This window comes from Vombatus ursinus, unplaced genomic scaffold (genome assembly GCF_900497805.2).
Source record: "Vombatus ursinus unplaced genomic scaffold, bare-nosed wombat genome assembly UNPS02014839.1, whole genome shotgun sequence".
Classification (NCBI taxonomy): Eukaryota; Metazoa; Chordata; class Mammalia; order Diprotodontia; family Vombatidae; genus Vombatus; species Vombatus ursinus.
In genome coordinates, this window is record NW_020954617.1 from 6,311,173 (window position 1) to 6,334,496 (window position 23,324).

Below are 23,324 nucleotides of genomic sequence, written 5' to 3' on the forward strand. Positions count from 1 at the left end.
TGACTGTAGCTAAAACCTTCCCCCGATGTTTTCTTCCCCATAAGAATGTGGGCTCCTGGAGAGCAGGGACTGAATTACTTTTCTATTCTTATCCGCAGCATTTAGCACAGTACTTTAAGTTAGGGTTAATAAATACATGCTTTATTCAGTTCATTCTATTATCATCTGGACAAGGCATGAATTCTTTATCCCTGGGCCGTATTATCCAATTCTTTCTAGAATTGACCTTAAGTTCACACAGCTTTAACTGTAAGCATAGTGTAAGTGTAAGTAAGTATAAATAAGTATTTTTTAAGTGTAAGTTTCCACTTACTGCTGCTACAACACTGACATCCTGGTGGTGACTTAATTTCATCTTAAGAATGAAATTTAAGTTCACAGCTTTGTGTTTAGTAGCAGTAAGTATTCACTGAGTTAGCACTTCAGGAAGATACCACAAAAGCTGAGCATCATTTGGACCTGAAAAGAAGCCTTCCTACCAAGGGATTGGTGCGGAGGAAGCCTCGAACAAGAGGCAGAACCCTGACAGCAAAAGAGAAAAGCATTTTGAGCCTCAACAAGACAAAGTCAGGGAGGAAACAGAGATTCCTAGCCTTGGGGAGACCAGCTGACCAGACTGGCTTCCTGACCTCAAAAAAGGGAAGAAGGATCTGCAAAGCAGAGATTGATCCTTTGATATTTTGCATTTACATAGTCCTTCAAAGGGTGCCGAGTGCTTGGCATACATTATTTGATTCTATCCTTGGAACAACTCTGTGAGATAGGTAGGTGCTCTTCTTTTTCTCATTTTACAAATAAGAAAACTGAGACTGTGAGAGATTGTGACTTGCTCATGGTCACACTATAAGAGTCTCAGAAAAGATTGAACCCAGGGCTTCTTGACTCCAAGTTCCATGCTCCAATCATTCATTATACTCAGGTCCTTTTGAATCTGATGATCTTGTTAGGTCATGTTGACAACATAGGTCCTAAAGGAAGGTGGAACCCACCAGAATTGTGGAGGGGGGGAGGAGAGTTTTCTTGATTATCAGAAGGGGAAATTTCAAGTCTCTTTTGTAGAAAGGTAGTTATTTCAGGCAGCTAGGTGTCATAGTGGATAGATCACTGGGGTTGGAATCGGGAAGGTTCCTCTTCCTGAGTTTAATTCTGGCCTCAGATACTTACAAGCTGTATGACCCTGAGCAAACCATTTAACCCTGTTTGCCTCAGTTTCCTCCTCGTAAAATGAGCTAGAGAAGGAAATGGCAAACCATTCCAGTATCTTTGCCAAGAAAAAACCCCAAAATTGGGGTCATGAAGAGTTGGACACAACTGAAAAAGTTATTTCAGTGAGACTTGGCAAATTAATGTGTGGGGTGTGGCTGATATATGGAGACGATAGTGATATCCAATGAATAGACAACAATATAAGAATGACTAGTTATAAAACCAGAGATGGACCAGGAGTGGACCAGGAGAGGCAGACAAATATAGTCGGATATGAGATACTGGGGTTTAGAAGGGTAAGGTTACTGAAAATCACTTTGGTCCTCCATCAATAAATTACATCTTAGAGTCTCTGTGTTTTCTGGTTATTGAGAAACAGTGATGATTTTGGTTAAATCTTCCTGGAACAACATTCCTTTATAACAAAAGTCAGCTGTAGTAAAATATCTTTTTAAATTACACATAGCACTGTTAGTGTGCATCATTTATTAACACAATGCTCCCAGCTCCTGAGGCGTGCACATACTTCCCAAAAGGCCAACGACACAGACTGGACCATTGATTTCATTGATACCCAGAACTAGAATCCAGATTTTTTTTTTCTTAAAGCCACCCCCCCTCTCTGGTTTTAGGTCTTCCTGATGCTAAAGTGGCTTTAGTCAAATACTTCTTTGTCTCCCATCAAATTAGCACATCTATTTCCTATTCATAGCCAGTACTATGGAGCCATATAGTAACAAACTTTTAGACTAATTATTGTAAAGAAGTTGTTTTTTTTTGGCCACTTAACACCAAGTATAGATAAAATGGATGGCTTTATTACCTACCCTTCCTACCCACCCCCGCTTCCCACCCCCACTTCACACACATACACCTGTTGCCTGGCTTGGTCTGGGGGTTTTTGTCTTTCTTAAGGAAAGGGGATAGTAGCCATAGGAGCCTTGTTACTTTAGTGACCTACCTTGAGTCACCAGGAAGGGGAAGCTGCCAGGAAACAGGTATTGATGAGATACTGATTTTTAGGAGGTGTTATTGAACTCCCTGGTAGAGAGGGTACTTCTCAGTGCCAAATTGGGGATTCTGAATGTCTGATCCTTGGTCTTCCTCTTGGAACACACACACACACACACACACACACACACACACACACACACACACACGAAAATGCATGGGAGAGCTAGGTCATAGTATGTTTGCCAGAGAATAACATGGATATTAGATAACCTATACAGTCCTTTCTAGTTCTAAACCCATGATTCATATATAAGGTTGCTCTCTTGGACCTGTAGAATACATGGATCTCACCCCTCTCCTCTTCCTTATTCCACTTCATACTTAGTTGGGCACAAAAGGCAAAGATGCAAAACTTTTTATGCTTAAAGACTTAGTTGAGGTGTGAACTCTTTCCCTTGCCTCCCCTTCTCTAATCTGGGTTTATATGTGAGTTGAGCCCTATACTAGGAGCCACTAATATCCCAGGTAAATCACTCCATTAGTTCCTTTACATTTATTTAACTATGAATTTAAGTTTATTTTGCTGTTTGGTAATTTTTTTTTAAAAGTGAAATAAGTTGTCTGTGTCAGATGTGAAGGGAAGCAATTGTTAAAAATGTTACTGACCCTCAGTAATTGTTGACATAATGGATGTTTCTAACAGACATCCTTTTAGCAGCATTTTATATTTCTAAGTCTTTTGAACCAGTTTTGCATTGCGAGTAGTTTCCTGTCCCTTTCCACATCTATTCAGCATTCAGAGAAATCACACTTCAAATCTTATCTGCTGTCTAGTCTGGCCAGTCTAGTCCATTGTCTGCTTATTGTCATGGCCTGCTTATTACCACTCTCTTCCTGAATAGCATTTTAATTGGTGACAATGATAATCAGTGGTTCCTTTCGACTGCTGGGCTCAAGCCCTTTTCAAACAATTAAAACTATAGCACATCCTCAAGGTTAGCTATTTTATTTTGAAATGAAGAAACTGAGGCCAGATCTTTTAGATTTGTATAGTGGTGTGTGACTCCAGGACTTAGTAGTACTAAGTACTACTTACTAAGTAAGTACTTACTACTAAGTTATAAGTAGTAAGTAACACTTAGTACTACTAAGTCCCACCTTCCAGATTATCCATAATAGGACACACCATTCCACCTATGCCCTCTCTCTTGTGTTTTGACTCACCAGACTCCATGTCTTCATTTAGGAAGTTTCCTTCAATGCAATATCTATAGAATGTGTCTGTTCAGCAGATGAAATCTGACTAGAATGTTTTGCTGAAATTGATTTGACATGTATTTTTTTTCTAGAACTCTAGGAACAAGTCATAAGCATGCATATTTTTAATGTCTTTTTAAAAAGTATTTTATTTTACAATATTGTTTAAAGTAAAATTCCTAAGAATTCATCTCCAGATCAAGGAATTCTAAAGCATGTTTTCCTCTTTTATTTTAGGAATAAAGAGAGGAAAGGTGGTGACACCATTATTGATTGGTTCTGTGAACAGCATTGTAGAGGAGGAAGAATGGAATCCATTAGGCCAAGTGCATAGAAATGCAAATCCTTTGGAAAAACAAGTTTCTGTCTTGTCATGAATTATTTTAAAAATCATTTTGAAGTACTCAGCATTTTAAAATACTCTAAACAGTTTGTACCCTAGCCTAAAAGCTAGTGAAGTTTGTTGGGGAAATGTCATTTTGCACTTTCTTGCCTTGCCCTTTGTCTAACTAATTTGTATTGTTTAAATAGAAAAGCTTTCATGATAAATTTCATGGCATAGACAGGAAGTCTAGAGTAAAGCACAGGTCTGAAACTCCACAATCCAGTGAGCTCATCAGATTGATTTGAGACGCGTTTGAAGGAACAGAGTTTCACTTGGTAGATTTTGCTGCATTTGCCTAGCGGTATTTACTCTTATACCAGCTACTGTGCTCGAATTTGAAGGTGAGGCTATGGTGAAGATGTAACGCATCTTAAAAGTGCTATGTAAAGGTTAGCTAAATCTAAATTGAGAAATTGGTATCCAGGCAGCTAATAATATAATAGGAGAGGTCAGATAGTTATAAAATTGTTACATTTTCCCTTTCCAGGGAAACATAATAACATAGAAGCGATAGTAACAACAGAGACAACAGTTATAATATAGTTTATAGAGCAGTGATTATTTTAGAGTGTTTGGCCTCTCCCCTACCACAAGTAGTGATTTAATTTCTTGATCTCTGGAAACCCTAGAGAATAAAACAGAAGTAATACTACTATGTTTGGCATATGTCCATGTCTAAAACTGGGCCCATCATTTCTCTTTCCTCCCCAATTGCCCCAAACCTGTTCTAAGCTTTGATTTCTTTTTCTTTTTTTTTTTCTTTTAATTGTCCCACCACCATCCTAGTCATCCAGGTTTAAAACCTTGCAGTCATCTTTGATTTTATTTTTCTTCATAACTTTTCTTTCTCATTTTCTGCATCAAATCAATGCTAGGTCCTACTGATTGCTCTCCCTTCTTTTAATTTCTATTACCAAGTTATTATAAAATGTGATGCTGTACAATTCACTTCTCGGTGCTCTAGGCACTTTCTAAGTTGAAGAGAAGGTGCCAGCTATTCCTCATACCAATGAAATTCCAGTCCCAGTCTCTGTCCTATGCTGTCAAGTGTTCTTGCCTAGATCATTGCCTCCTAACAGGTCTCCTTGCCTCCATTCTCTCCAACCTCCAAACTTACATTCATTTACAGACTAAGTTTCTTAATGGGCCACTCTGATAGTATTATTCACCTCCTCAAAAACCTTTACCACCTCTTGACAGTGAAAAACCAAACTCCATAGCTTGTCATTTGAGGTCCTTCTGGTTTGGCGTCATCCAACCTTTCTAACCTTTCCAATAATGTTTTCAGTATTTTCCTTTAAAAAACCATGGAGCTGCAAAAACAAATTCAAAACAGTCACCCTTCTTCTGAGAAGTCCTTTGCCTTCATGCTGTTTTCATATTACCTCTACCTATCAAAATCTTACTTGACTTTCAAGGCCCAGCTTACATCCCATATTTCCCATAAAGTTTTCTAGTTTGTAAGTTTGTATTGTATTTCTATTTTGTATTATCTGTATGCTTATCTACCTTATATCTTGCAGTTTTATTTGGGACAGGGATTTTGTGATTTTTAAACAATGTTGTATCTTTGGTGCGTAGTGCAGTACCTTGAATGTAGTAGGCACCTAATGGTTGTTGACTGGAACTGAATTTGGGATTACAGAATTCATCTGTTATTAATATCTTGCTTTCATGATGAATTATAATTATGGGTCTCTATTAGAACAATATTCCATGTTTTTTCATTTCATTTTGGATGGTACTTCCTTTTTTAAAAACATCTAACAAAAGGAGATTTTTGCTTAGCCATAATCAGAGGCACTTCCTATTTCTCTGAAGGGTAGCTGTGGTGTTATAGAAGGATGGGGAATATGAACAGCATACAAATGAGGAAACTGGAGGCTTTTCAAAGTTCCTGCGCTTCTGAGGAAAGCTGTTCTTCAGTCAGTTTAAATTTCATGCCCCTACTGACACACTTCCAATCGATTCATGTTTTCTTTCTGTCTTTCGCTTTTCTCTTGAAAGTATTTATTCATGGAGGAGCACGGAGTGACCCAGACAGAACACATGGCTACCATCGAAGCTCATGCAGTGGCCCAGCAAGTACAGCAGGTCCATGTAGCCACCTACACAGAACACAGCATGCTGAGTGCCGATGAAGACTCTCCTTCTTCTCCTGAGGACACCTCCTATGATGACTCAGACATCCTCAACTCTACTGCGGCTGACGAAGTGACAGCCCACCTGGCCGCAGCAGGTAATGCCACCTGGGAGCCCTGGGGTTTTGGTTTGTTGGTTTTTTTTTTTAATTGCTCATGGCATTTCCTAGGAGATCTTTGTTTTCAGTTACTGAACCTGTGGCAGAGTGGAAAGAGCACCGGACTGAGAGTCAGAAGAGCCAGATCTGAGTTCCGTCTCTGTTCCTGATTAGCCCTATCCTTAGACAATTCACAGCGAAACCAGAATTTCATCATCTGTAAAGTGAAGAGTTAAAGTAGATCTCTGCTGTCCCCTCTAGTTCTAAAATTATGGCCCCTTTCAAGAGCCAAGAGCCTGTTTTCTTTTGGCATGATGTTATTCCTAGCATGATGATTTACTGAAGCAGAGTACGAGAGTAGATGGCATGTAGACTTAGAGGTTTTGGAAGACTTGCATTCACATCCCACCTCAGACACATACTAGCACTGTGACCTTACCCTCTCTGGGTCTCTGTTTCTTCATCTGTAAAATAAGAGTTGTACTCAGTGACTTCCTAGATTCCTTCCAGCTCTAAATTTATGAAGCAATGATTCAATGAAACTATGACCATACTTTTTCTCAGAGAGATGGTATATTGTGACAGGAAGAGAACTAGGAGTCAGAAAATTTGGATTCAAATCCTGTCTTTTACATTTCCTAGTTGTAGGAGTATAGACAAGTCTTTAACCTCTCCGATCTTCCTCTTCTATAGATGTTAATACTTTCTGTGCCTGCTCTACCGGGCTATTGTGAGGAAAGGAAAACTCTAAAAGCAAGTTGTTAATCAAAGTCATTATTGATCTTAAACATCCAGTTAACAGTGGTAATAATGTGTTAGTGGTGCTGAGTTGGGTGGTGGAGGTGATATTATGAGGAGGAGGAGAAGACTTGGTTGACCCTAGAATATGTGAAACAGCGGAAATGTCATTATAACCAACATTTTGTCCAGGGGACATCAGGTGCTAAGTAAAATCAAGCCGAAGCTGAGAGATTTCAGAGCTCCAAGGCTGAAAAGGCATGAAGATCCATTCCTGAACAAGTTCTCCAAATCAGGCCATTTTATAGAAACAACCCTCTGATTTCCCCATTATCGGAACCTTTGAGGAAAGAAGGTTGTTGATAGACACCCTGAGATGGACTTCAGTTATTAGCAATAATGGTGTGAACTTTCTGATGGTGAGAATTGTGAAACATTGGAAAATAATTGCAATAACCGACATTTATATTGGGCTTTAAGGTTTGCAGAACTGAGTCTCATAACTCTATGAGAATTCTTGATTTTGCAGATGAGGAAAAGGAGGCTAAGAAGGTCACCTAGCTAGTAAGTGTCAGAGGTGGTATACAGGTCTCCTAGATTCCAAGTCCAGCAGCATATCCATTACATACCATTGCCTTCTATTTCTGAAGGAGATTATGTTAATTTACCCGGAATAAGTAGCTTCCATCTTGATCTTCTGAAGAATCTTGGGTGCTTAATCATTGTTTCACAAGTGAAGGTGTGAAAGGCTGGCTCCTGGGCAGGTGACCAGATGGATGGCCTCACAAGGCCCTTTTTGGCTTTATGATTTTATGAAATCATGGCCAGATGACTCCATGTACCTTAGTCTGAAGTTAATGATAAGTTGAGTGCTATTTGAGGTACTTTATAAACACATGGTCAGCATAGAAGTGTATTTATGGACAATGGAATTTTAGAACTTGAAGGGACCTTAGACATTTCTGCCTTTACAAAGCAAGAAGCTGAAGCCTGAAGAAGAGGATTGACTTGTCTGAAGTGTTAAAACTTGTAATGGTATATATAGACCAGATTGGAAGCCAAGACTCAGCAAATGAGAGCTGGTTAAGCTATGCCTCAGATGGCTCCCTTTTCCAATATCTATCCTTTTCCTCCATTTACATTTAAAGCCCTTTACAGTATGGTTTCAGTCTACCTTTCTAGGCTTATAACACATTCTTTTCCTTCATGCACTTTCTGAGCTCCAGCCAAACTAACTCATTTGCTATTCCTTATTTGCCTGTCTACTTTTGTACAGCCTGTCTCCCATACCTGAAATGCATTCACTTTCTACTTCTGATTGGTAAACTCCTCAATTCCCTTCAGATTTCAGCTCATTTGCCAACTCCTACTTGAGGCCGTATCCCCCCAGGTCCTAGTGCCCCACCCAGTTACTTTACCTTCTCTATATTTTATATTTTATTATGGGTCTGCAAGGGCAGCTAGGTGGCGCAGTGGATAGAGCACTGAGGTTGGAATCGGGAAGACTCATCATCTTCATGAGTTCAAATCTGGCTTCAGACACTTACTAGCAGTGGGAGCCTGCATAAATCACCCTGTTTGCCTCAGTTTCCTCATCTGTAAAATGAGCTGGAGAAGGAAATGGCAAACTACTCTAGTGTTTTTGCAAAGAAAACCCCAAATGGAGTCACGGAGAGTCGAACACAACTGAACAACAACAATGAATCTATATCCTATTTCTCCCAGTAGGATGGAAGACCTTGAGGACAGGGACTTTTTCTTTTTTGTCTTAGTATTTCTAGTACCTAATGCAGTGCCATATGCCGAATAATAGTTTACTTAATAAATACTTATGGACTGATTGATTCACTGTGCCTTATTGCCTTCCTTGAGAAAATGAAGTTCAGTAAAGCTTAGTACTAGAAAGAATATAACACAGGGTGGTACATGAAAGAAACAAAGATTATTATGACGGACAAAAACTGCCCATTTAGTATGACTGCTTAATGGTGTGTAGTGAATTTTTCAAATCATCAATTTTATATACCTGATATTGAGAACTTTTTGTCTCTATAGATGATTAAACTGAGAGCTGGTTAAGGTAAGTTTGGAATTTATAAATAGTGAAATTCTTCCACTTTCCAGGAGAGGGCGGGCCAACATTATAAATCCACATTCTAGATGGGATTCTTCTGTATTGATTCCTGGGGACAGTAGTTGACACTTTTTTAAGAATAAGGATTTTGATCATCCAAATTTCCTGCATTCTAATAGAATTATAAGAACTATGAGAGACGAAGGACCATATAATTCAACCTCATTTTATATATGAAGAAACTGAGGTCCAGAAACAAAGAATTGCCTTTACATGATCACATGACTAATTAGTAACAGACCTAGGACCAGAATTCAGCTTTCTCAATACCCTTTCCTTGGCTCTTTCTACTACTTTGAGTTGCCCTTTGCAAATTCTCCATTTCTTTCTGTCTCCACATAATTTCTAATTACAACCAATTCTTAGTTTCCTGTGTTCATTGATTGTCTGTGATAAGCAGGTGAAGACATAAAGAACTTAGATAATCTCAAACATGATGAAACCCTTAAAACCAAGTTTTCCTATATTCCTGACAATTAAAATAGATGTATTTTTGTTTGAGAAATGACTGGCTTAGTTAGATATTGTTATGTTTTCATCTTCTCATGTACAAAGTCCAAGTTCTTTCCTCTTCTGAAAAAGGCTGACCCTAATGAAACTTCAGTGAGTAGTACAGGTGATATCTATGTAGTTAACCAGCAGTTGTGTGTATATATCAGAGCGGACACCCTGGCAAAGTGGGATTTGCCTTCTGTTTTTAAGTGGGAGAAAGAAGCACACAAGGCAGGAGAGGAAGCAATCTTAAAACTTGAACCTTGGTGGTACTTTACATGTAAATTTAGCTATCTAGGAAGTTGTGTGTGAATCATAAAATTTGAAGAGACATCAAGATACCATCTTGTCAGTAAGGTGAATGCTTAAAAACCTAGGTTAGATATCTTTCTTTAAATGTTTACCTGGTAGGAGATTCCCTACCTTCTTTCAGGAGTTCATTACAATTCTATGTCACCACGATCAAGAAAATTTTTGTTTTCATTGGAGCCAGTTTCCTCTGTTTGGCCTTCTCAAACAATGAAAATGAATATTCTCAGAAAAATTCTTTGTGTTTTTGAAGTCATTGTCGTCTTTATATTTACCATACTCAACAACTTAGAGAATCTCTTTTCTTTTCGTTTGTCTTTATTAGAGCCCTTCTCTGTATTCTTCATTCTTCGATTCCCCCCTCCCCCCATATCCTTTTTCATTGTAGTTATGAGCAATAAAGGTTTAGCATCAAACACTCATATAGTGTATAGCAAGAGATTATTCTTTGGTCTGTGCATCCATATCATACTCCCAATAATTTATCCTCCCTAGTATCAAATTTTCTCTTCACCCTCCAAAATGGAGTTACATTGCTGATTAACATTCAGCTAATCACAGACATTCAGATACTAGGTCCTTTTCTATCTACTCCTTTAAGGAAAAGTCCTAGTTCTAGACAAAAATGTATGCTTGCTTTTGCTCAGTTCCATATCCTAAAAGTTCCTCTGGGGGCAAGTATATGAAAAAGAAAATTCTTTATTCTCCAAACATCAGGGTCCATGGACAATTCAGTCAGCAATCACAAAATTCCAGTGGCATCCAACCTTTTCTTGTCATGATGTTAAATTGTACACAAATTGGGCTTTGCAACCCAAAGGCCTAGAAGGGGACTAAAATAGATGAGAACAGTTTTTAAAGCAACAATGACATTCTTATATCACAGTGATTGTCAACAAAGAGCCCTTGACCTTGACTCAACCACGGAGTCTTTCTTAAGCACCTGTTAAGTGCCAGGCATTGTTCTAGGTGCCGGGTTACAAAGACAGAAATGAAATTGCTCCTGTCCTTAAGAAGTTTACAGTCCAGTTGGGGAAGGGGGGATTGAAAATATCAATCAGTTAATCTATTAGAGAAACATTTAAGAAGTATTTACTATATAATAGGCATTGTGCTAAGTGTTGCACGTGTGCATATATACATGGGCAAAATAGATACAAGATAGATGATTTTGATGGGGAGGAAACTAGCAGCAAAGGGAAGCCAGGAAGACTTTGTGGAGGAGGTGGTAGCAGAACTGAGCCTTGAAGGAAATGAATGATCCTCAGGGATGGAAGTGAGGAAAGAGGGAATTCCATGGAGCACTTAGGCTACATGTGGCTCACACACTTGTTCTTTCCCATCTTTCATGCTCGCCAGGGGCATAAGCAGGGAGTAAATCTCGCAACAGAACTGGTGATTGACTGGCATACTCCAAAGTGGTGTTGTTTCTACTAGTGGAATCCCCCAAGTCTCACTTGTTTCAAGGGGACCTTGTTTCAAAGGAAGCCTGTCATTTTTGGGGAACCTTCAGTGACCCAAATGTGAATTAAGAGACAAGGTTGGCAATTCCCAATAGAGAAATGGTCAAAGGATATGAACAGTTTCCCAAAGAAGATTTGCAAAGTATCCACAACTGCATGAAAGAATGCTCCCAATCACTTTAATAATAAGAGAAATATAAATATTGTCGATGTTGGAGAGGTTGTAGAATGATAGGCACACTAATACATTGTTGTTGGAGCTGTGAAATAGTATAACCATTTTGGAAAGCAATTTGGAATTCTGCAAATAAAGTGACTAAAGTGTTCCATACTCTTTGAACAAGAGATTACATCCCTGGGCTTATACATAACCTGAGGAGCCCCATCAACAAGAAGAAAGTCTTTATATACTCAAAAATATTCATAGCAGTAATTTTTGTGATAGCTAAGAATTGGAAACAAGTCAAGGTCCATCAGTTTGGCAATGGCTACACAAATCATGGTACATGAATGTAACGGAATATTATTCTGCTGTAAGAAATTAAGTATGTGATGAATACAGAGAAGCATGGGAAGACAGTTCATGAACTGATACAGAGTGAAGTCAGCAGAGCCAAGAAAACAATACTCATAGTGATTACAACAATGTAAATGAAAGAACAAAGGCATACCAAAAAATCAAAAAGCAAATGAAGCAAAAGTATAAAGACAAAATAGGATTTAAGTGAAGAAATATGAGAGGACACCTACAACCTATCCTTTCATGCAGGTGAAAGGTCCATGGGTGGTACACATTGCATATGTTTTTGGACTTTTTCAATCAGCTGTGCTGACTTTTTTTTTTTCCTAAAAATATTATTATATGAGAGCTCCCTGGGAGTGGAGAGAAGGGGGAGGGATACTTGGGATAACTATGGTACCATAAAAAGAAAATATCAATAAAAACTTATTTAAAAAGAGAGTCAAGGTTGGGTTTCAGTGCTCTCTGGTCAATGTTCTGTCAGGTAGCTGTTAAATTGGATTTTAAAGATGCTAAGGTTGATGATATTAGCATTTCGGATAGTGTAGCACTGTGCTTTGGAGGTACATCCTCTTTGGCAACCACTCAGGGGACCTGCTACCATGCTTCTTTTTGTTGGGTCCTAGTGTACCATCTAAAATTGGAGTTCAATGCTTCCCATGCCTCTAAAATACCACCACATATGTGGATTTTTTTCCTGCTGGCTGTGGTTGAGTAGGGAGATAAAATAGTAAGTTATTACTCTATGACTCACCTCCCCATCTCTAAGGTATATTACGTTCTGTTTATGGGAGTCCCTTTAACAGACACCTTCAGTAATAGGGAAGTAGCTCCAGTGAGTGCTGTACTGATAGTGCTTCAGTAGAATCACCTCTTTGTTTATAAAAGATGACATAAAACTTTGATTTTCAGAGAAACTGGTTTAAATTGCCATAAACAGATACACATTCAGTATATCTGTGAGAATATGTAAGTTAGCATTCTTTTGATCTTAGTTGTTTGCAGAATCCATAAATGTGGTCAATTTAAAAAGAATGTTTGTAGAAAGAAACATCCCTGGCCAATTGAGAACCTGAGAGGCAGGACTTCACATTATAATTTTCCTGAAGCTTACCTTTCACTTTAGGCATCAGATTTTTTGTTTCAATGACAAGGCAGTCCTGCTTTCATAAACCTTCTCTTGGTAGGGTTGGGGTGATAGTTTTCATCTCTTCCAGATTATGTATTTCCCTGCTAGGAGTAATGCTTTCGTCAGCTAGGCCTTGTCATTATCTCCTTTGTTGGCAACATTCCCAGAAAAAGAGGCTTATGATCCAAAGAAAGTTGTCCCATTCGGCAAAGGTGTTCCTCTAACTTCCTCCCAGATGCTCTTACAACAGGAATTTATTTAGTAACTTTTTGTTGTTGTTTAATTTCTTTTTGGTGTCTTAGGTGTGTCTGTTTAACTTGGTGGTAGTATTTTAAAGGCATGGGAACAGTTAGAAGTGAAAATGAAATCCATTGCTTTGGGAGAATCTCTTAACGTCAGTGCTTCAGTTTGTCTTGTCATAAAACACATATGATTATTATGGAAATAGTAGTGGGATCCCATAAGCCCTCTTGAAGATGTATGCTTTATGAATATAGATTTGCCTGTTATAAGAAAATGCTACGTGCAAAATCCAGATTTATCAAGCAGATGAGTCGCTTTATGGAGGGATTCATTGCAAGGTTCCTTTAAATAGTTTCATTAATGCACTTAAAAGACTCCATTTACAAAATTTAATTTATAGTCAATGTGTCAAGAGCATAGGATGCATAGCATTGGAGTTTTGCCTTGAAAAAAAGTTCATTTATCTTTGTTTGTTGTAAAGGTAGCCTATAGCAGTCCCAAGATATCTACATTTACTAGTATGTTGTTACATGTAATTAGTAAATACATTGAAAAGTTTTATTGACTAAGACAGGGGTAAATTAGGTAGATTGAAGTTTTCTAACAGGCTATGGGTACAGTACACTGTGCCCTGGATTTGGAGTCAGAAGGTATGTAGGTTAAAGTTTTGGCTCCTCCACATAACAAGCTGTGTGACATTGGGCAAAGTAATTTAGCCTTTTGGAAACCTGATTTTTTTAATTTACAAAAAGAAGATAGTAATATTTGCAAAACCCACTTCCCAAATTGGTTGTGAGGAAAATGTTTTGTAAGCTTTTAAGCTGTAAAAACTGTATAAATATGGGTTATTAAAGACAATAAGAATATATTTGCAAACAACTTTGGGATTTGTCGCTGTTAATTTTCCTGTCATGATTTGTCAGAAAATGTGGGTATAATTATTTTCTTAGGAGACAAGATCATGGAAACCATAGAGACTTTCAGAGTTTAAAATATAACTGATTTGGAATAGAGAGTTACTAACACTTAAAGCTTGAGTAGGCTATCGTAGAATCACAGAATGACAGTACTGAACGGAACCTGTATCAGAATTTAGCCTCCTCATTTTATTGATCAGAAAGCTGAGGCCTGGATAGGTTACACAGTTACAGAATTGTGCCTGGAATTCAGGTCTTAACTGCCTCTAGTCCGGGGGCCTGCTGTGTCACACTGAATCTTTTTTATCTATTGGATAAAGTGAGAATAAAGTGAAATATTATGCATATGCTTATTGAAACAAACAACAATTTCCACTTTGAACTGGTCTTAGTTTCTGTCTTAATTCCTTCTTAGTTTCAGCCCATGTATTTTGGTTACAGGTCCTGTGGGAATGGCTGCTGCTGCTGCTGTGGCAACAGGAAAGAAACGAAAACGACCCCATGTCTTTGAATCTAATCCTTCCATCCGGAAGAGGCAGCAGACCCGATTGCTAAGGTGAGACTCTCCTACTTCAGTGGATTTAGCCTTATAAACACTGTAGTGGGTTGGTTGATGACAGACTTAGAAAGGTTATCAAGTTTAGCAAAGAGTCTAAGTTTCTTGAAAGAGGTCTTGTTTCAAAAAAATTTTAAAAAAGAGGGCCTGTTTCCTTCTTTATATTTGCATAAGTGCCTGGCATATAATAAGTGCTTAATAAATGCTTGTTGATATTTGATTGATTGATTGGACACCTTAAAGAAAAGAAAATAAATTTCTCCATAAGCTTAAAACAACATGTAACTAGTGAGCCAGAAGTATGATCAACTTCATTCAGTAGGAAAGCATTAAGATTAGTTCACTTAGAGGGAAAAAAATCAAACTTCGAGGATATAAGAAATGATTGGCTCAACATAAGAGTAACAGAGAAATACCTGGGAAGTAGAATGGATGAAAGACCAAAAATATAATGTTGTTATTAGACAGGCCAGCGTAGCGGGCTTGGCTTTGACTTGTTTGACTTTGGCAAAATTCTCGAATGTGTTATTCAAACAATGCTTTACTGACCATCTAGAATAGGATGCAATGATCATGAGGAACAGCATAGTTTTAAAAAGGCAAAAATAGCCTAATTTTCTTTTTTACTTAGTAAATCATGAATTTTAGGCTGGAAAGTTAGAGAAATATTATTACAACAATAGTGATGAAAGTTGGCATTTATATGGCTCTCTATTGGAAAACATTTTGCATATATGATTTTATTTAAGCCTTATAATTGCTCTTTAAGGTCAAGTTGAAAAGTATTTATTAAACACTTACTGTGGCCAGGCACTGAATTAAGTGTTAGGGATACAAAGAAATAAAAAAACACAGTCTCTGATCTTATTTTAACAGGGGAGACAACATGTAGATAACTAGGTAGATACAAGATAATATATTATAGGGTAATGGAAGGGACTGTGAGAAGGGAAGCAATTGCTGGATGACAGGAGATGAGATTTGAACTGAGTTTTGAAGGAAATCAGGGAAAATTAAGAAGTGGAGGTGAAGGGGGTAGAACATTCCAAAATGGAGGACAACAAATGCAAAGACACGGAGATGGGAAACCGAGTGTTGTGTTTGAAGAACTACAAGTAGACAGGCCGTTGTTGCTGGAGCACAGAGTACATGGATGAGAAGAAACTATGAAAAGACTAGAAAAGGTGAGTAGGGGCCAGGTTATGAAGAGCTTTAATGACAAACAAGGGACATTATTGTCCTCATTTTACAAATGTAGAAACTGAGGCCAGTAGAGGTTAAGCGACCTATCTGAGATCATGCAGCTCATAAAAGTCAGAAGCAAGAATTGAACCCAAGGTTTTCTGACTGCAGAGCTAGTTTTCTGTTCACAATACCGTGTTCCCTGTAGTTAGTTTGGCCAGACTTCAGCAAAGCTTTTGAGAATCTCTACTGCTATTGTTGGTTAGCTTCAGAAAATGATTGAATGACCAGACCCAAAGAGTAGTCATAGTGATTCAGTATCAATCTGAAGAAAATTGAGTGCATCAGGGATCTATGTTTGATCCTATGCTTGTATCCAATTTATCTGCTTTTTGCATTTAAGCATACATAGCCTACTTATCATTTTCAAAGGATAAAAAACTTGAAGGGATGGCTGATGCACAGGATAGAAGTTGGAATTCAAAAAGATCTTAATAGGCCAGAACACTGGGCCTCTAATGAGGTATCTTATCTCTAATGAGATAAAATGCAACAAAGAGAAAGGTAAAGTCTTACATTGAGTAAAAAAATCATTGCATTGAGTACAAAATGGGAGAGGCCTGGTTAGGGAGTAATTCATCTGAAAGAGAACCAGAAGTTTTCTTTGTTTTGTTTTGTTTTTGGCTAGGCATTGGGGTTAAGTGACTTGCTTAGGTTTACACAGCTCGTAGGTATCAAGTGTCTGAGGCTGGATTTGAACTTAGGTCCTCCTGACTCCAGAGTTGGTGCTCTATCCACTGCCACCTAGCTGTCCCCCAGAAGTTTTAAAGGAGAGAAAACTCAATGCCATAATGGCCACAAAAGCAAAAGATAGGGATGTTATCCAGCTCTAGGGAGGGGATGGTCCTGACAGTGTCTGCTTGGGTCAGACCATGTCTAGACTACTCTGTTAATACCAGGGCCACATTTTAGGAATGACATTGGTCAATAAGCTGGAAAACTTCTAGAGGAGAGTCCCTGGGAAGCCAAAGGGTCAAGATCATATATTAGAGGATTGGTTAAGGAACTCGAAGTGTTTAGCCTGGAGAAAAGATTTGGAGGAAGAAAGAGGAATCCTAGCTGTCTTTAAAGAATTTATGGAATAGAGACTAGACTTATCCTGCTTAGCCCCAGAGGGCAGAACTAGGAACAATGGATAAAAGTTATGAAGAGGCAGATTTGGCTCTTTATAAGAAAAACATGAATGTCTCATGATTTTTTATAAAAATGTCATTTAATATAAATAGCCTTAACAATTAGCTCTACCCTGAGGTACAATGGCCTGTCTCAGGAGTGGGTTCCTCATCCTTAGAGGCCTTCAAGCAAAGGTTAGATAACCACTTAAACATTGCATTATATTGTAAAGGAAATAGCTATCTGTTCAGAGATGGATTAGACTAGATGACCCCCATGGTCCCTTCCCACTCATAAGGTTGGTGTGTTTTGTAGGAGTACTAATATTTTAATTCAAGTATAATAATTGGAGAGTTCTGAATTTCCAGAAGAAAGTAACCAAGCTGATTTCAGGGTTTAGAAAACAGGCCTGAAAAGGAAATGCTGAAAAGATTTAAGTTATTTGTTTCAGAGAAGGCTGTGAATGGATTAAATTATCTGAAAGGGTATTTATATTAAATTTTCGTAAGTATCAAGAGACATTCATCATAGGTGAAAAGTGAACAAAAGGAAATAGACTTTTGTTACAGTAGGATATATTTATATTTGACCTTGGTTTAAAAAATTCTTATGGTTATATTATTAAGGGAGGCTATGGATTTTCCTTCCTTCCTATTGATATTCGAATAGGCACAGACAATGTTAATTTAGATATAGCCTTATTCTGAGACAAGGCCTGAACTAGATGACCTTGAGGTCCAAGATTGTCCAGGATTGGAGATTGTGAGTCTGTGATTATGAATAGTTTAGAAATGACAATAAATAATAAAGATATCTAAATGGTGGACACTGCTTCCAGCCTTGTTCATTATAGTCATTGGTGTTAGATCTTCTAACTGAAGATATAACTGAATATTTAATTTGTAAATATCCTTTGGCATGATGGTTTTTTGTTGTTAAGCTGTTTTTCAGTCCTATTTGAATCTTCATGAATCTATTTGGGGTTTTCTTGGCAAAGATACTGGAGTGGTTTTTCATTTCCTTCTCTAGTTCATTTTACTGATGAGGAAACTGAGGCAAATAGGGCTAAGTGACTTGCCCAGGGTCACACAACTAGTAAGTGTCTGAGGCTAGAATTGACTCTGAGACGATGAGTTTTCCTGATTCAGGCCTGGTGCTCTATCCACTGTGCCACCTCACTGCCTAGAGAGGATTTCACTAGGGTGACAATCCACTGTGCAGAAGGGAAGTAGTAATATGATATACTTGCACCATATTCTCTATGATTTGAAATTCCTTTTCACGCACAATTTGTGATGAATATGAGGAAGTTAAAGGAGTAATAACATCATGCAGGAACTACCACTGCATAATCAAAAACTGGTTTCTACAAATTTCCCTCCAGTTAGTTTTCTAGACTGGATATAATTCTGTCAATAGCTTCATTGGAAGATATAGCTAGGCAGAAGCCAAAGGCTGGTTAGTGGGAGATAACGACAATCACACGTCAGCAAATTGTAGTGGCAAATTTGAGTTGTGTCCTAGCTGGGCAGGATTGAGGCCAGAGCTAATCACAAATCCACTTAGAGAACAAGACTGGTGGAGGAAGCCATTAAGCTGCATGTCGTGCGAGCTGTGCCGAGCCCTAGATTCTCGGTAAAATGTCATTTGCTCAAAATGAAAAATACAAATAATCTCCGCAGGATTTGAATTAAATGTTATAGTGAGGGCCTTTTGGGGCATGGAGTTCAAAGCACTTAATAATATTGTGTTTATTTTAGAGATTTGAGTAACATCCATCGGTGACATTCCTGAGTAAATATTTACCTGTGAAATCTCTTTCACTGCCTTTCTGTCCAGAAAGGAAGCTTCTGGAAAATCATAACATAAGATAATCTTTTTTTTAAAAAAAAATAAGATAATTCTTGACAAATGAAGGAGGATCCTTACAGGTTAACTAAAGCAAGTCACAAAAATATTACAAACATGATGATGTGACCTAAATTAATTTATAGACTTAATGCTATTCTAATCAAACTATCAAGGGGATACTTTATAGTACTAGATAAAATAATAAAATTTAAGTGGAAGAATAAAAAGAAATAGTGGGAAAAGGTAAGAATGAAGGGAGAATAGTATTTTTAGACCTCAGATTGTGCTATAAAGCAATAATACTCAAACCTAGTTGGTGTTGGAGAAAAAAAGTAAGTCAGAACAGACTAGATAAGGAAGAATCAGAAGCAATTGAACTCCTTAACTCAGTATTCTGTAAACTTATGAATATATATCCCCTAGGGGAAGCATTCCTATTTTATAAGAACTAATGGGAAAATCAGAAAACACTTTGATTTAACTTCAGTTTAGACCAACATATTAAACCATAAATCAAAATAAATACCTGACCACATCAGATACTGGCAATTGGGAAAATAATCTTATATCACATGTCTCTGATAAGAGTCTTAGATCCAAGATAGAGAGGCATCTAACACACATATAAAACCAAGAACCATTCCCCAGTGGATAAGTGGTTAAAGGATATGAACAAATTGCTCTTTAAAAAGGAATTGAGAAAAAAAAAAAGAATTGCAAACTAGTAATAACTTTCTGAAAATTTGTTCCAGATCACTAATAATAAAAGAAATGCAAATAAAAGCAAATACTAGATTTCACCTCACACTCAGCAAATTGACCAATCAATCAAACAACAAGCATTTATTAACCGTCTTTATTATGTGTCAGGAGCTATACAGGCACTAGGGAATCAAAGACAGAAAAGGAACTAGTCCTCACTTTCTTTCTTTCTTTCTTTTTTAAAAAAATTTTTTTTTTTAGTCCTCACTTTCAAGGAAGTTCCCTTCCATTGGGAGATAACGTGTGCATCTATAATTATTCACAGAATACATATATGTCGAGTAAATGCAAAATAAATACAAGGTAGCTAAATAAAATTTATTTAGTAAAGGAGTGAGTGAGCAGTTGGGGTAAGGAATGGCCTTATAAAAGGTGATGCTTGAGCTGCATCTTGAAAAGCATGAGGTAGCAGTGAGGAGGGAATGCATTCTAGGCATGGGAATGGCCAGTATGAAGGTATGACGATGGGAGATGGCATACCCTTTGAGAGGAACACAGCCAAGTACCATTTGGTTGGACTGTAGAGTTTTGGAAAGGAAGTAACGTATCATGAAGCTGGAAGGATAGATTGGTCCAGTTTGTGAAAGGCAACAAAGGAGTTCACATTTGATCCTAGAGGCCATTGGACTTAATTGAATAAAGAGCAACATAGTCAGATCTGTGTTAAGAAAAATCACTTTGACATCTGTGTGGTGGGTTCATTGAAACAGGAACAAACTTGCAACCAGGAGATCAATTAGGAGGTCATTGCAGTAGTCCAGATGAGAGGATGTGTGAGGGGAGAAAGAGGGTCAGATGGGAGAGATGTTGGCAACAGATTGGATTGGGGGGGGGGGGCAAGGGAGGATGAAATTTTGAGGATAAGGCCAAGATTGCAAATCTGTAAGATGGAACTTGTGGCAGTACCATGGAGAGAATGTGGTTTCTAGATTTCTTCCAGCAGTGTCAAGTGGGGGGCTGTCGTCAAGGTTGGTGAATCTTGGCCGTCTCCCCATCACACCCCCTGCCCCTGCAGCCTTCTCTTCTGTTGTTATCAGGCTGATAAATGGCTGCTCCAGGACTTCTCGGCAGCTATAGCTTGTCTTTTCTTCCACAGACCGAGGCTGTAGAATCTCTCACGAGATGATACAGAGATCTGCCCCATTGTTCCTAGAAGGACTGCCACCTATTTCCTTTCCATAGGGTTTCATATCTGTTACTTAGGTCCGGGCGTTCATTGGTCCTTATCCCCTTCCTCCTGTGCCATATTCTCCCGCCCTCCCATCTTTTGACAAAAGTCAGATTCTCTTCTGCCTCTTTAGATCCACTTTCTTCTTCATGTTCACATTGAAGCCCTTGTTAGAGGCAGCATGCTCTACTGGATTGAAGTGAAGACCTGGTCTGCTCCACCCCAGATACTAAATAGCTCTGTGGTCCTGAATGAGACCTTTAAACTCTCTGGGCTGTAGGTTAGGGGTTGGACTTGATGGTCTCTAAGATCCCTTCCAGCTCTCAATCTGTGCTCCTATGATCTTTTTCTACCCATTTTTAAAGGAGCACTTCATTCTCCCTGGTAACCTGAAGAATAGAGGGGCATTTCTCAAGCCCCTTTCCCTTTTATAGGAGTTCTTGACCTAGGGTCCATGAGCAAGGTTAAAAAAAAAATGTGGATAACTTTCTCAGTATAGCTGGTTTCCTTTATGTAATACTGTATATTTTAGGCATTTAATGGCATTATTCTTAGAAGGGGTCCATAGGCTTCACCAGGATTCCAAGGGGATCTGTCACACAAAAAAGATTGTTAAGAACATCAGTCTGTACCTCGAACAAGATCAGTCCTGGCAGAAATAGAAGCATTGTATACTCTGTGTGGGCCACAGCTCAGTTTTCCTTGCTGTACTAGAAGTGAGAGCCTTAGCACTTTGCTGTTCTTGATAGTCTCTCCCCTGGAGAACTGCGGTGACAAACTCTTTTTGGGAGATCTTTTAACTCTTCTCTTGCTCTTCTCATTTTGGCAGTGACTTATTATCTCCTAGCCCCTCAACAGGGATATCCATTTTCATTTTCCTTCTCCTTCACTTACTAATCATTTAACTTTAGTTAACTTACTAATCATGAAACTTTTTTAAAAATAACCTCCTTTTCTCATTCTTTGACTTTCTTCCCTTCAAGTTTTCCTGCTCTTTGAATCCTTCTCCTCCTATTCCTCTTGTCCCTTCTCTCCCTTTTCTTGTTCTTTCTTTTCCATTTATTTTTTTTCTGATTCCTTCTCAGGTCTTTCTCCTTTTATCTTTTAACTTTTCTTTAATTTATTCCAAATCTCCCCTCCCCAAATTTAATCTTCGACGTTGCCCTTCACAATTCTAGAATGCTCTCTGAATCTATTTCCTAAGTTCTTCTCTCTCTCCTACTCCTTCCCTATCTTGTTTGAGTCCTTCTGCTGTTCCTTCTCTGTCTTTTTTTTTTTTTTAAGCCAAAGACAAGGTTTATTAAAACATCTTGGCCAGACTCTTAAGGAATATAAGCATTTGTATCACTAATGCAAGCACGCCAGATCTTAGGAAATCTGAGCCTTTGGCTAGATTTGGAGAATCTGAACACTGTAATGAAGACAAGGTGGACCTTATAATACAGAAAGACTGTAGGAGAGATCTAGGAATGGCCAACTAGTTTGGGGTGATTGGAGGAAGGCTCTGAGGAGGATCTGGATGGGAGTGGCCAGTAAGCTGGGGTGCACAGAACTCCAGGGACCTGGACCCCGTGGCCAAAGGGAGAATGGAGTCTAAATAGGATTAAAGGTGGGAAGTGGCCAGGGGCCATTGGGAGGTAACAGACTTGGGAGATTGGGCATAGCCACGATGATGCTGTTCTTTCTCTTACACAAACCTTCTCTCACCAGAGCCTGAAGGCAAAAAAGAGACATAAGTAATGGGTACATGTTATGCCAGGAAGTTAGAAGCAAGTAAGTTGAGTTCATTCCTTACTGAGCATGGACACAGCATGTAGAAAGTACATATATGGGAAAGTAATATCTAAGAAAATGTCAATAGCATTAAGAACAAGAATAAGTAAAATACACCTTGGTACTGGTCAAAAAGAAAGATACCATCATATACGCTGTAGTGTGATTTACTTTGTGTCCAGATATACCCTTCTGAGAGGCCATTATATTATATAAATGGTCCAAGCATTGGTTTTCAGGAGAATATTTATATGTGTATGTGTACTAAACAGAGTCCCAGACCTCATACTTTTTCAATAACATGATTAATGTTAAAAGAAATTATGCCTAATCAGAGTGAACTCAGAGCAAAATAAATGTTATTTGAGAGTGTGGGTTTATTGTTCATTCTTTCTTTCTGGCATTAACTGTCATCTACTTTGTCTCTCTTCTCCCTGTCTGATTCAGGAAACTTCGAGCTACGCTAGATGAATATACAACTCGAGTGGGACAGCAAGCGATTGTCCTGTGTATCTCTCCCTCAAAACCCAACCCTGTTTTTAAAGTATTTGGTGCAGCACCTTTGGAGAATGTGGTAAGGGTTTGAAATGAATCGTGTGTGTATTTTCTTTCCTTTTAACAGGGTTTCATTTCAACAAATCATTCAGTGTTTGCTTGGGTAAGCACTGAGGGTGTGAAGTTGATGAAGCATCGTCCTCCCTCTTGTTGAGGAATTCATACTCTAGTATGGGGAATAAACGCTCTACCCAGAGGCAGCCAGGTAGTATAGGGGGTATAGCATTAGACCATGGCTAAGGATAACAGGACTCAGTGCAAATCCTGCCTTAGAAACATCAGAGCTTTAGGACCCTGGGCAAGTCATTGAATCATTAA

At 38.4% G+C, this 23,324-nt stretch overlaps 1 protein-coding gene across 2 annotated transcripts in view; it reads left to right on the forward strand.

Annotated features, from left to right (window-relative positions):
- The window catches only part of NRF1 (nuclear respiratory factor 1), a 142,185-nt gene that overhangs the window by 32,485 nt on the left and 86,376 nt on the right, over positions 1-23,324 (forward strand). For both annotated transcript variants that reach the window (XM_027840146.1, XM_027840147.1), the window contains exons 2-4: positions 5,810-6,041; positions 14,428-14,542; positions 22,899-23,025. In XM_027840146.1, coding sequence (XP_027695947.1) covers positions 5,819-6,041; positions 14,428-14,542; positions 22,899-23,025 — 465 coding nt within the window. In that variant the 5' untranslated portion in view covers positions 5,810-5,818. The remainder of the gene's footprint in view (positions 1-5,809; positions 6,042-14,427; positions 14,543-22,898; positions 23,026-23,324) is intronic.